Source organism: Syngnathus floridae, chromosome 15, assembly GCF_059516105.1.
Source record: "Syngnathus floridae isolate MCC-2025c chromosome 15, RoL_Sflo_1.0, whole genome shotgun sequence".
Classification (NCBI taxonomy): Eukaryota; Metazoa; Chordata; class Actinopteri; order Syngnathiformes; family Syngnathidae; genus Syngnathus; species Syngnathus floridae.
The window spans coordinates 4,268,997-4,283,363 of NC_142427.1; the positions used below are offsets into that span (position 1 = coordinate 4,268,997).

The 14,367-nt window shown below is 42.5% G+C and overlaps 1 protein-coding gene across 13 annotated transcripts in view; it reads right to left on the reverse strand.

Moving 5' to 3' along the window:
* The window catches only part of LOC148385953 (RNA-binding protein Musashi homolog 2), a 202,373-nt gene that overhangs the window by 93,266 nt on the left and 94,740 nt on the right, over positions 1 to 14,367 (reverse strand). For all 13 annotated transcript variants that reach the window (XR_015863269.1, XM_088399659.1, XM_088399653.1 and 10 more), the window contains exon 7: positions 8,928 to 8,976. Coding sequence is in view for 12 of the 13 variants with exons in the window: in XM_088399659.1 (XP_088255785.1) it covers positions 8,928 to 8,976 (49 nt within the window). In the remaining variant the exon portion in view is untranslated. The remainder of the gene's footprint in view (positions 1 to 8,927; positions 8,977 to 14,367) is intronic.

Below are 14,367 nucleotides of genomic sequence, written 5' to 3' on the forward strand. Positions count from 1 at the left end.
TCCCAAAATAGACATATAGATGCAAATAAATAGCCTGTACAGGTCTATCCTCCTTCGGTGCAAAATAAAATAATATTCCACCAAAGCAGTGGTCCCCGAGTTGCTTCTTGGTTATAATGGTGGTCCCTTGGACAAAACCAGTTGAAAATCCCTGTTATTTTATTATCAAATATTTTTAAAAAAACCTATTAGTCCATTAAACATATATCTAATGTATTCATCATCAGCCTCAAAAACAACACTCAGTATATAAGCCTTGGCAGAGGTATTGCACACCATGTTTTAAAATAAAAGACAGACACATCCATAAAAAAAAAAAAAATAAAAAAAAATAAAAAAGGAAAAAATCCCAGCACAGCACCACAGAGGCGCTTGCTGAAACGCACAAAGGCTGACTTGGAAGCTGTCAAGTGCGAACAAACTGATGACAAGATGCCGACAGATGGAGTCACCGAGGAGAGACGAGCGACGCATTCAACTCAATTAGCAACGTGCTGCTGCGTGACGCTGATGGGAGATGGAACCTTACCATGACTAGCAACCTGTCAATCCAGCAACAGAGCCGCAAAATAAGCCGCACGCGAGATGCAAGAAATTCAATCAAATAAACCCAGAAATAAATTAATTTATGAATTAATAGCATCAACCCAATGAGCTGTGCATCACAAAACAGGGCATAATGTGACCTGGGAGCCTCAATGACGGCGCACACACACCAGAACAAACCGACAGCGGGGTGGCTGAGGCAAAGGATAGTGAGAGAAATAAGAGAAGCCAAAGAAGAATGGCTGCTTGCCCATTTCCTGCTCACTCCATCTCTTCCTCTTACCTGTGCGCGCCTTTGAGAATTCTGTTCATACATTATCCTGCCATGGTACCTAATGAACCAGGCGTCTCCACCCTGACACTTACGCTTGACTAGGCAACCCTTATTACAGAGTGGCGGCACACGCACACGCACACACATCATTTGGTGCATGGAACATCTCTGCTCGTGATCACCAAATCAAAAAGGCTGCTTCGTCTTTTGTTGCTACCCCGCGATTGTCATGCCATGTTTGCATGTCAATCACAGGAAAACCAACACGAGGCCCCCTGTGAACACGATGACAGACATCACATCCCTCCTGAGTTGTTGGTTATCCTAATCTTTTATTGCTTCAGACTTGCTTAAATATGCTCTTTTGCATTATTTTTTCTAACAATGTGAGTCACTCCCTCGCTCCCTTAAAAGCACAAAATCAAGTCGAGCTTTTGTAACAACATGGCAGGATATATCCCGCCGTGTGATGATTGTTTGGTCTTTACAAAAAAAAAAAAAATATGTGGGGAAAAAAAAAATAAAGCGTCCTCCAAGTACTTAAGTGGTAAAACAGCAGGGCTGTGGGATGCCAATCAGCTGCAAGTTGGAGCAACAATGGCAGTTGGCCCAATAAACACCCAATGACTTGACAGGGGAGAACGAAAGCGGCTTTTGAATAGGGACGCCGCTTGATTCAGTTGCACTGATGTCTTTCTGCAAGGTACCCAGTTTGAAGAGCAAGGCAGGGAAAAAAAAGGAATAACAAAAAACATTTAAGAAAGGAGAAATTGCTGTCCCTCGTCCCTTTAATCTATGATTAGATGCTTGGACTACTGGTGATGTAATCTCTCTGAGAGGTGATTGCTGGGGCTCAGCTGGTGATTGCAATTTTCAGCCTGACCACGGTTGCACTTGGAGCTCACACACAAATTCAGGGCGCATTCAGGTGAACGTGACGTTGACAGCAATCAGTAACATCATGAGGATCAGTTGCCCGGTCAAAATACTATTGACTTTAGACTTAGCCCAACTTAGTATCTACTCAAAAATTAAATCCCAAAATAGAGCTGCAGATTTCATATTTGTAATGACAGATGTTTGATTCCCATTTTGATTATTAGATTGTGCATGTGCAATTTATCTTTTGACTGATCGTGAAAGTCGTTGCTCATTCACTAAGAAAATGATATTTCAGCGGAGCGTGGATTTGTTGACATGATTGCTAAACTGCTTCAAAGAAAACGAGCCGTTTATTTTCTGTATTCCACCTGCCTGACAAATCAGCTATTTGCGTGTAGTTTTTTTGAACAACTCAAACGGGTGCAAAGGAAATCACGTTCCTATTAACAATGTTGGAACTAAACTATTCATCATTCTGAGAGAAGGCTCTCTCTCTCTCTCTCTCTAAACACGGGCTACACCACCAGAAGAAGCTTCATTAACAATAATGCGTACATGTCTTGATTTACACATCATGCCCTTTTTCAACATAGATTGTCATTTCAACCAAGCCAATGCGACTAGTCGAGTTTAATGTTTGAGTGTGTGAGCATATTTTCCGGGGCAGTCGATGTTAACTTGTATTTTGCAGGTCAATCTCACAGGAGGTTTAACCTTGGTAAATCCACTATTAGGTGCTCGGAGAATGATGATGCAAGCAGCAGATCCTCCCCAACGCTTTCACTTTCTAAAAGCATCCGGCAGGTCACAAAGGGAGAAGCTATGGGGGTATTATAAGGTCAAAGGCTGGCTCACTCTCAATATGATGACAATTTCAAGATGGTATTTTCATTTCCTGAAGAGACCCATTCTTCTTGGCAGCTTCGGCTGAAAATGTTGACATTTGCTTACTTATCCTTGGCTTGCGAATGTACGCGGCGTGGATGAAAATAAAGATATTCATAGCATAAATTCTAATCAATTGTGCTTTTTAACACCTACACAAATCAGATCACTCCTCCAATACACACATGTGCCTTTCTGGGCTTTCATTTTGTCCTTCAAATGTCTTCTGGGGTGCAGCTGTGTGGCGAAGCAGTGGGAGCAGCTGATGTTTTTAATGGCACATGCTTTGTGTCTCCTGGTGTTGAGATAAACATGGGGAAGAGATTAAAACCCCAGGCTTTCTTCCACAATCTCCTGCCTCCATCCTCCGTCCCGGGCAGTGGTCAGAGCTAAATCTCATTCAAAAGCGGGCGCTCCCGGACTATGAGGCGTGGCATACTGGATGCACATAATAGACCAACTGCTGGGGACATACACAAGTCGATTCTTAAAATACACACAATGCAGCAAGTGGGAACGACACGTTTAAAGATGCATTCGCACTTGCATCATTTACTCAAAAATCAATCTCCCCTCTTGGTTTGTTTGGTCAAGTTGTTCAATTCTCACGAGTGGACCTAATCAACGACTGTTTGGAACCATACCAAGATGATGGTGCGGTTGTGATTAGAAATGGATCTGAGCTTGACTTGATCCAACTAGCTCATCAATGAATCAGGTCATTCGCAGATTGAAGCACATGTATGCAGTTAGCATGTTGACAACAGGTGAAAAAGTCAAGGGAGCAGCAGGTTGTTTTATGAGGAAATAGACATATTTCAAAAGTTATTCAGAAAACCATTTTGGCTTTGTGCTGTGTTTAATACTTCTGTGTTCCTCACTAGTCTGTATATCAAAGCTTCTTTGTGAAGTTTTAGAGTGTAACAAGAGCGAAACAGACCATAGAGTTTGCAAAGCCATCAAGTCATTCCGACCAGAGAAAATGACCAATATTGTGAAAGCATCCCAAGTCTGCCGTTTGTGAATGCGGACACGCAACAAGCTAGCGGGCCAGAAGCTGATGAGCTGGAGCAGTTATTAAGAGTGGCGAAACACATCATTTCCTGTGTCGCTGTGATTATGCCATAGTGGGAAGCCCCCGGGTGGAGCTAGATCTATAGTGTACCATTAGCTCTGCCATTGAAATGACATTCACACTTCATTGACTGTGTGAAGGTGAGTCATTTCAGCACAGACCAAGTGAGCAGACAAGAGAAGGTGCAAAGATCATGGCTTCTCCTGAACACCACGTCAGTCAGTTAAGGCTCGCACCAAATCGAGCAAATCGAAAAGACTCCGTGGAATCAGCAAAGCCATATACACAGTACTCAGAGCAAAGAGCAGTGGCCATCTGCAAACACGACAAGTCCAGTGGAACCAGCAGGGATTGAGTTTGTTTAGAAAGAGATTGCCAGTGGAGGATTTTCACAATCAAAGTGGACCTTGTGGACTTGCTTGTGAAAAGATACTGCGTTTGAGCTCGCTCCAAATTGGTTTTGTGCTCTTGTCATGATAACAGCGCCCGGCCATTTGCTGGCACGACAACTTGGGTGAGAATTGGTTAACTTGTCTTTCTCTCTTGGAGGAAATTCATCTCTTAAGTTGTGCCATCTTTACAACTCAAATGAGCCATCTCCGTCTCTTGCCTGAACAAAAAGAAGACATTATCAAACCTCTCTTTCTCTCTCCCTTAGTATCCATTTGGTAAACAGCCTGTGTCCTGCAGCAGTAATCACGGGGTATTTTTTTGAGGGATTTGCAGGCTGGCTAGGAGGCATCCGTTGGAGTGATCTCTAATTGCTAGAAGCGGAGGCCGGGGTCGCCTGGCGCTCTTTTGAAGCCATCGGCAGCAGTTTGCAGCCAGTGGAGTTAGCGGGGGGAGGCTCCCCATTGAGGCACTTGCCTTTTTCCTTATATCCTCCTCCTCCTCTCCTCACCGTGACATCATTATACTTCTCCTTGGTCTCACTCTGCCTTCTTTCCACTTTCTTCCTTCGACTGGCCGTTTCTTTTCGCACAGCATGCCGCACTCGGCCCGTTTCCCTCCGCTCCTCCACAGTCAATGAGCCAGCAATCACTTTGCAGCCAGACATCCTCTGCTCAGTCGGCCATGTTCAATCCCTAACACCGGTGGCTGATGAGGCATTGTGGTGACGTCAAACGCCAAGGCTTTTCTGGGAACAACAACAGTTCACCCTGCTTCCTGGGTTGCTGGACTCGTACTGTGGCAGCCTTGCTATAATGAATTGAAGATGCCATAAAGATGAAAGATAATGAAGGCAATTACGATTTTACTTCTTACCCAGTGCGGCAAGAGACAAAAATCTTAGTCAAATAGTCATGGTACAGTATAATAACACAATGGGCAAGAACGAGTAAATATTACTTTGATATTGCCAGATACTAGTTTGGAGTAGAGATTCAATTGTATCAAAATGTCACATAGTGACTTAAGCAAGACTTTGGAAATAGACCTATAACTGTCCAAAATGTTACTGGTAAACCATAAGCCGTTTGAGCCCGACGCAGGATCAGTAGCACTCCCCTATAAAATACACACCATCAAACAGTTTTGGATTGTTTGGAAGGCAGCTCGCTCAGTGTGACATTGACTTCTCCCTGCCAACTTCACACTGGGAGCTGCACTTCCAAGCTTTTCTGCCAATTCAGGTAAAGAGATTACAGACACACACCATGCGGTCTTCTGTTCGTCTGCCAGGTAGAAAAACAGCCCTTACAAAAGTGTGTGTGTGTGTGTGTGTGTGTGTGTGTGTGTGTGTGTGTGTGTGTGTGTGTGTGTGTGATACACAAATTAATGTAGCTCTCAGACAATGCCATCAATCCTTTTCTCCAGGAATTTTTTTTTTTTCTAATATGCACGACACTAATCCAAATGTTTATCCTGGTCCCCAAATCTGCTGCACATTACTGGCACTTGCATCATTAAAAGCAAAGAAGGAATTTAGCTAACAATCAATCACACAATTAAGGCTACACTAATGGCTGTGTCTGCATGCTAACTTCTACTCAGCAATATTTAGGAAACTTACACATGGATTTCATCACTCTTCTTATTGGTGTAATTAAAAAAAAAAGGGGGAGGTGTAACGTGGAAATAAACAGAGGTGTCATGTTTAATATTTTAGCTCACACCTTTAGAGTAAGTAAATGAAGTCAAGGTCTTGAGGAAAAGGTCAGCATTTAGCAAGCTTTTATTGGATAATCTTGCTGCAGAGATTTAAACCAATTCATTGCCTACACATAATGTATGTCTTTCTCTCAACACTGCCAGAAAAAGTGGTCACATTATCTTGTTTAATAGTCACATAACATTTTGAGCCCACCAAATGCTGTATTTAAATCCATTTTCAACTCATGTGTGTCCAGTCCCAAAACATTTGTTCATATATTTATATTTACGTCATCTCTGTCAGCTCCATCCACACATCCCTATTTTACGTCTTGCGACAAAATGAGTTTCAGGAGAAAGGAGAAGGTGGAATATAGGCGGAGCAATGAGGGTACTGCGGTAAAACATGGAACAATGGTTGCCCTTTGGCATCAACCCCCGGACGGTCCAAGCTGCTCACCCAAGACATTGAAGTCGTCCACAATGAACGGCTGCTGAGGCAAGAGCGGCTTTGGAGAGTTCAATTTCCAACACAATCGGCAGTATTCTACTCCTTTAAATGCCAAGGAGATGGTGCTCTACACGCGCCTTTGTTGGGGGCTTTGCTTATGGCGATTGTCCTCTAAGCAGGAGACACGGCGGGAGAAAGAAGAGGTGCTAAAGTCGGGCAGGGTGTGGACCAAAAGAGAGGAAAAAGACTGCAGGAGATAGTGAGTCAAAGAGAACAAAATGGGAAATGTAGACAATGGCTGGCATTCGTTTGTTCGTTCGCTTGGACCGCCTCACAGGGACCGTCTGAAGGACAATGCTGGTACTCTTGGAGTGTGACGTTTGTCCTCTATCCCATTCCGCACACAAATCACTCCAACAATCAGGTGTCAATCATGCGTCTTCTGCCCACATTGACTCCATCACATTAAACTCAACTTTACGCAACTCAGTTTTTTTCCTCAACCTTTGCAGAGGTTCTTTTGCTCTGACAGTTTTTAGACTAATCATAATTGAAGGTTATGATAAGGATAACATGAGAAAATACACTTCATTGTATTTACAATTATATGTACAAAAAACATATTGGTGAACTGTAGGAAGTTGTTTATATCCGCACAATGATGGATAGAAATGAGCTATTGCTGATCTTTTTTTTTTTTTTACATACTGCAGCAGATGCTGGAATTATTTTTTCATGACTCAATCTGTAGGATAAAAATCTACACAGGTGGGAAATTGATTTGGAGTGCAGGAATCTAGCCGTGCAGTCAGTGGACCAAGATACTTATATTTAATGCCCTTTCTTTTGTGGTCATGGAGCAGTTGAGTCATTAATATTACACAGTCACACCAGTGGCACTGATGAATTATTAAAATATTCTTATGGGTCTGTAATATTGAATGCGTTTCATCTTGGAGACCTGTTGTCTCAGGATAAAAGCACTAAATGTCTCTTTCAAATTCCCACTGGAACAAAAAATCAGAATGCTATTAAGAGAACCAGTGAGCGAAGAAACTAACTGCACCTGCCTCCTGCCTCAACGTCACACTCAATATAAATACTGCTGTTGTCGTAAAAAAAAAATACTAAGGAGGGGTTTCTCTCCGTCATTGTCTTCATTTCAAGGGCATTTTGCTGCCCAAAGGCAAATGTCCAACAAAGTCCCAGAGTGTCCTCACTCTCTCACTAAAGGCTGCCTATCCCGCAGACAGGGGAGAAGGAGAAGAGGGAGAAAACGCCTTCGTCTCAAAGACCCCACACTGAATCCTGTCATGACAGATCAAAATCCCCTCAAAGCCATAGATCACTTCCACTATAGTTCACATGTTCCACACTTGGAAACTGTTTACCAAGCTCAAAGAGAGTTTGTCTGCACAGCATACTGACACATACACAGAGGAGAAAAAGAACGGACTGGAAATGCACACCATCAAGACAGCAAGGAACATTGCTGGGTCATGTTCTACCTTCTATTGTAAAAAGCCACATTTTAAAGTGCATGGCGCTAGGATGCCAATAGTCCCAGGTGTGCTGTAGTCTACGGGTGGTTCTCAGAAAGCGTGGGCCCACAGAGCACGTCGTTATTTTACTCACTTTACAATCAATCGCTGGATTTCACTGTTCGCAATAAGTTCAACGCTTTCCACTGTCCATAATGTTATATTATGATATTATGATAAAATATTGCGGGGGAGATAAGTTAAATTCTTGACGTAGAATTTCTATAAGCTGCTCCTATTGTTATATAAACTTCCACTAAACCGGATGTTCAGTAGGTTTGCTGCAAAATACATTGTTAATATTTATAAAAAAAAAATAAAAATCATTTTTGGACTAATATTTTCCTCAATATGGCCCAGTTCAGTGTGACAGAGTTACGGGCTAACAAAAAAACTGACTGATGTGACAGAAAAGCCTGCATCCCTCTCTTGTGAAAATACCTGTCAGTGGCTGTTCACTACTCACACACACTGATCGAGACGGACAGAAAGAGGCGCGCGCACGCACGCACGCACGCACGCACGCACGCACGCACGCACGCACGCACGCACGCACGCACGCACGCACGGACACACACACACACACACACACACACACACACACACACACACACACACACACACACACACACACACGAAGAGAGCGAGGCGCGCTGTTTACTTTGAAGTTCCCCTAACAGCCAATAGAAGTGGCCCGATAAACGACAGCCCTATGTGTGGTAACCAGTGGTTATATCCAGCCTTTAAGTGGGCTGTTTGGTTTAAACACACAGTGCTGGTTTAGGGCGCAAGGAGGAAACCTGTCTTTGGAAAGTCCTCTGCTTGAGAGAGAAATGTTTCCTCATCTAAAGATAAGGCACCGATGAGCGTGCGATAAAGTCAGTGCTTCTCCTGGCTGTTATCTGACACTGTTATCTGCCTGCACAGCACCTACCATCTCGCAATCTTACACCCTTTAAGCACATCTCGAAACACGCAAACACGGCGACCTGCGCACATACGCACAGGCAAATGCTGGAACATTGAAAACACTGTGCCGTTGTATTGATCAGTTTGACACACGCGCTCTCATTGCTCAACAGATGAGACACCTAATATCACGTGAAAAGGAACTGTTCTGCGTTATCGCACAAGGAAAGGACACAAACTGACTGCATTTTTGGTTTGCTGCATACTCACCTCTATGTCTGTTTGTAGTCTTATCAAACATAAGCATGGCGTCATCAACCTGAAAAAGAAGAGAGAAGAAGCCTTCATTTAGTAAGTGTGTTGGCTCATCTCATGATCATTTTATTCTGTTTAATTAGCATCAGATAAAATGACCAGTAACAACTGCGTCATTGTCACCCAGACACCGTCTCCCCTTCTGATTCCGTGGCGAAGTGAAAAGTGGCAGAAAATGACAATAATGACAAGCGCCGAGGAAAATGGAGAACTGTTTGGACAATTTGTTTGATGAACACCAATGTCCATTCTTGGGGAAGTAGACGGATAAATGCATTACGCTAAGCAAAAGTGAGACAAATGGCCATCCGTCGTCATCTCGCAGGCGCGGCAGCAGGAGCATCCACCGTAATATCATCCCTCATCATGTCCAATAAAGCCACACACAGATAGTCAGCCTGCATTTTTCCTTCACACAGACAACCTGTGATTTTTATATCTTTGAAGAACTGCTTTAAAAACACAGTGAGGCATGCTCATTCACTCCGTAATTTTGTCTTCGGGGGAATATAAAAAGGACAGAGAGCTTGGGAACAGTGGCAGACAGGGGAGGAAAAAAAACACACACACCGCTGGCTTCCTGGTTATGGTTTCGAGGTAAGTGTAACGATGTACCTCCAAGGCTTTATGCCGTGCGCACAAGCCTGTGTCTGTGTTTTTCATGGGAGGCTTTGGGAGAAGATGGGACGAGACAAGAATAGGGGTCTCACTCAAGCAGAACTGTCTGATTGGATAAAAAAACGAGTCCCTGGCAGCCAGGCAGCCTCACACTGGCATGTTGCTCTTGCCACACTCTCATTGCACATTTGGCACAGATGTTGACGTTGCCAGGCAAGATGCTGGCGTGGCGTGTGGAACCTGCTGATTTTCTGCATAACTCACCAACCACATTCATAACAAATGTGAAGGTAACTCTCATTTGAGGAAAGTGGCTAATACATCAATTATAGGTGAATATACAGGGTCCGGCAAAACGATCTGACACATTTGTAGGGTTAATAAAATGCAAATGAATTAAAGAAACAAAAAACGTTTTTATTATTTTCAAAAATTATATAATGCCATTTTATTTTGGTTGATTTTATTTTCGCTTCAAATAATATTATTTTGGTCTTACCGCTGCCACATTTTCTGGAGTTCTGGCGGTGCGAGGTCCGCCGGTTTATTTTCGTTTCAATGCTGATCCACTGGCTCTGAAGTTAGTAACCCATAACAAGATCGTGTTTCGAGCAGGTACGGGATCATGTCTACCAAGTCTGAAGCGCAAACGGAACACTCGTTGTGTTGCAGTTACAGATTCGTTCTTGATAAACGTTTCCACAATGAAAGCGCGATGCTCACCGGTCCAATTCATGTTAGCGACTGAAACGAAACATAATAACATTATTCGAAAATTAAACGAAAATGAAATGAAACAAAACAAAATGGCATTATATGTACTTTTAGAAAATAATAAAAAACTTTTTTATTTCTTTAATTTATTTGCATTTGATTATACCTACAAATGTGTCTGATCATTTTGCCGGACCCTGTACAAACAAATATAATGATAGACCAAACTTTAAAGTTTAGCTACCTGTGAGAAATAATAGAATAATTATATGATAGGACAATATAAAATGACTTGGTATAAAGGGACAACAAAAATACACTAAGAGTTACACATTTTTCACTCCTAAACACCAGATAAAGTTTGACATTCCATCGGAAATTGTAGTCTGTTCATCAACTACATTAAAGATTTGCATGCTATTTTTCAACTTGATGCTGACAGAAAGTGCTACTATTAAATTTCACTGCGTTGAAATTAGACAGGCTGCTTGAATTATGTAACCGCCCGACACTATCAACAACCAGGCGGCTTTGATATAAGTCAACATTGCACTATTTCTGCTGCTACAAATACTATTGAATTCATTGGGAGCCCAAGGCAGACAGCTGAAGAGAGATCTTTTAAAGGAAGTACGTATATCATATAAATGTTTGATGCTGTGACATTATTAAAAGAAAACCATCCTGTCATATAAGGAACACTGATTCATTCAAAGCATTGATAGGCATTTTAACGGAGAATGTGCACATGGTGTGAGGGTCACAAAAGCAGGTCGTGCAACGTGGCCTCTCACTTTCTTTGTCACTCTCCCGTTCGCTCTTTCCAGCACCAGCAGACTCTATAGAACCATCTCCAGTGCTCGAGGGCTTTTCAATGTAGTTATTCAAGCAGAACACAACTGTGTGCCTCCATCTGATACAAGGTTAAGGACCTCTTCGCTGCTCACAAAAAAGCCCGCCTCACAGAGGTGAGGCCAGTCTCACCTCAGGGAAGAAATCTTTCTCTGTCGTCCTCCTCCTCCTTCACTCTTTCCTTTTCTCCTGGCTTGGTGAAAAGAAAGGTTCAAAGGATAATGGCTGGCTTATCACTATGTAAAAGGGGAAAGGGAACTCCAGCGAAGTAGCTGGCCTTTTGTGACAATGAAGAAAAGAGCAGTCTATTTGGCGGTGGTATATGCACTGGAGCCATCCATGACCACTTAAAAAATGGAAAGTGCAGTTGAGGGGGCAGGAGGCCAGGCAGCTCTTTAACTAAACCTGCAGCAAATAACACATCCAAACAAGGCCAACAGGTGAAGAGAAGACAGGAGACACCGACTGGCTTCTTGAAACTTAAGCGAAATTTGAACACAAAACCAACAAATCAATTCTGCTGTGGCCGCGAAAGCCGACCTTGTATGATACAAAAGTGGCAAATGTGGAGGCATCCAATGCTGGAGGCACATCTTTCAAAAGGGGACTAATCTGGATTTTGAGGAAGGAGTTGGGAATACTTTTGATTGTCCCGCAATTCCACTCCAACTTCAATATAAAAATGTAAACCAGGAATCAAAACAATACATGTAGTTTTAGTTCAAAGGGACTTTTTCCAACAATAGTTTGTGACTGATTAATTATCAACACTACGGTTGCTTACAGAAACCATTTGGCCACCTCATCATAAAACTAGAATATGATTAAATTTTCAATCTGATGAAACCTAATAGCTCAAAGCTAATGATTTGCAATCTGCCCATTTTCTGTTTTGAAACACCCCCCTGTCCTAGAATTGTCCCCGCTGTCTGCTAATGTGTGTCTCACCAATCCCATTCGTCAGGAGTCTGATATTTTGCTTTGCCTTGATGTGTTCCATTCCCATCTGTGTCTTACCTCCATTTATGTGTCTGTGAATCAATTGTTTGCTCTTACCATATTTGCTGTCCCAACAATACAATTTTGTTCACGTGAGAAACTGGTTAGTGTGGCTATGGTGGTTCTTGAAAAAGTGCACAAGAACTTGGAAATAAATCCACAACAAAAAACAAATAAATGATGATTTGTTAAAAAAAAAAAAAAAAAGAATAAAAAAAAAGGTTTGGGAGAGATGAATTATGTATCAAAGAACAAAGGCATCAATAAGGGCTAATATGATATGTTTGGATTGGAAAAGCGCAGACCTGCCAGGTGACAGGGAGAGATTTAAGAGCTCTGGAAATGAATTATGACAGCGATTTAGATAGGTGTCAACCGCACATTTACATTCAACTAATGGCAGGACAGCGAGCAGAGGAGCTTTTCTGCAATTTGGGGTTGACACCAATATGGATGATATCTGATGCTAAAGAAAGTCAGGTCATAACCACATAAGGTGACCTTTGTGTTAATGTTTTGAGCTGCCACGTCACAGAGCGTTGTGCTCCTCGTTTTGGACACGGCAAGGTCTAGTTCAAAACATATCACCTGGGGTAACTTTGTCTCTTTGATTGAAAAACCACATCTTTACCACACAGCATTGATGATTTGATAAGCATCCATCTTCCATGGAACTCACTGAGCAGGGGAGTAGTTCCACAGATTCCCTTTGGGATTTACGTTGCTCTTCCGTAGGTTTTCAAGGGGGGGTGGGGGGTTGAGAAAAACTCCTTACAGAGCTCAATGAAGTATCACATCATTAGCATCATTATGACAAATAAGGGTCATGGTCAAGGAGAAGGCTCAGCTGGCACTACCCCTTCATCAACACTCCCTTTGCAGAGTAGATCATCTCCTATTCCATTTCAGTGATGACAATTAAGAGAGAAATGATACCAGCCCAGTGACAATGGACAAATTTGCAACAACCCTTTCAATTGTTCTTTTGTAGAGGGGGAGTCTATGTCACTGTCAGAGGCGGTTGAATTGCACACAGAGCTGCCTGCATCCACGCTTGAGTGCTCTTACAAGTGCTTGTTTGACAAAGAGTAGAGGGCAACATTTGTGCTTCCTTTCAGCTTTTGTAATTACACATTTAGGAGAGGGGGCTCTTAATTGTTAGCCTATGGGTGGCTTTCGGTCATGTGACAAAGAACCCGCGCTGCAGAGGAATATACTGGATGGTTAAGGAATTAGAAGGTGCTCTACTGATCAGCTCCTTGGACTGCATTACACACACTAGAGACGAAGCATCTGCAACTCTACAATCGCCGTGACTTTTCTACAGGGGCACTATTAGCTGTGATCTGACCAGCTGTCTAGTTATGGTGTATGGAAACAGATATTTGCGGCTTCCAAGACGTGTGGCTGACTCCTCCCACACATCTCATTGCTGCTCGCCTCGTTCCATCTGGATGAACCACTCTGAAATACCAGTCGCTGCTTGACGTGCAAGTTTTGATTGGATTTGATAGTTTCCCAGGAAAGCTCAAATGTGTCGGGAATACTTTTGATTGTCCCGCAATTCCACTCCAACTTCAATATAAAAATGTAAACCAGTAATCAAAACAATACATGTAGTTTTAGTTCAAAGGGACTTTTTCCAACAATAGTTTGTGATTGATTAATTATCAACACTACGGTTGCTTACACTAGGTAGATATATGGAGTGTTTGCAATTTCTGATCGCGCCAAACTGGGGCGACCGTTATCTTACGTTGTTACGTTTAAAAACACTTGATATACGTCATTACAAACCGTATTATTAAGTCAATCTAGAATATTAAGTATGTTTTGCTTTAATGAAAACTGTCCAAAAAAATCTGCCGTTTTCTAGCTCTGATGCTCTGCGTATATATTAACTATATAGAGCGTGCTCTGAACGTCAACACTTATTCAAACGAGTTTCCTTCATGTTGACATTAACAAAATGGCTTGAGAGAAACACTCGAGGAGGACAATTTCTCAAATGTGTCACTATTACATATTTATGAGGTCCCCTGCTCTGCATCCAAGGAGGTCGCTATGGTGATGCAAAGTGATGCTCTTGCGGAGAGCTTCTGCAGATCCAAACGCGGAGGCTCTGTGCGGCTCACAGACCAGCGAATGCACAATTCAAAAAAGCCAATCATGCTAAGGGCATATCCACCAATGGATTGCTATCAAAGAAACG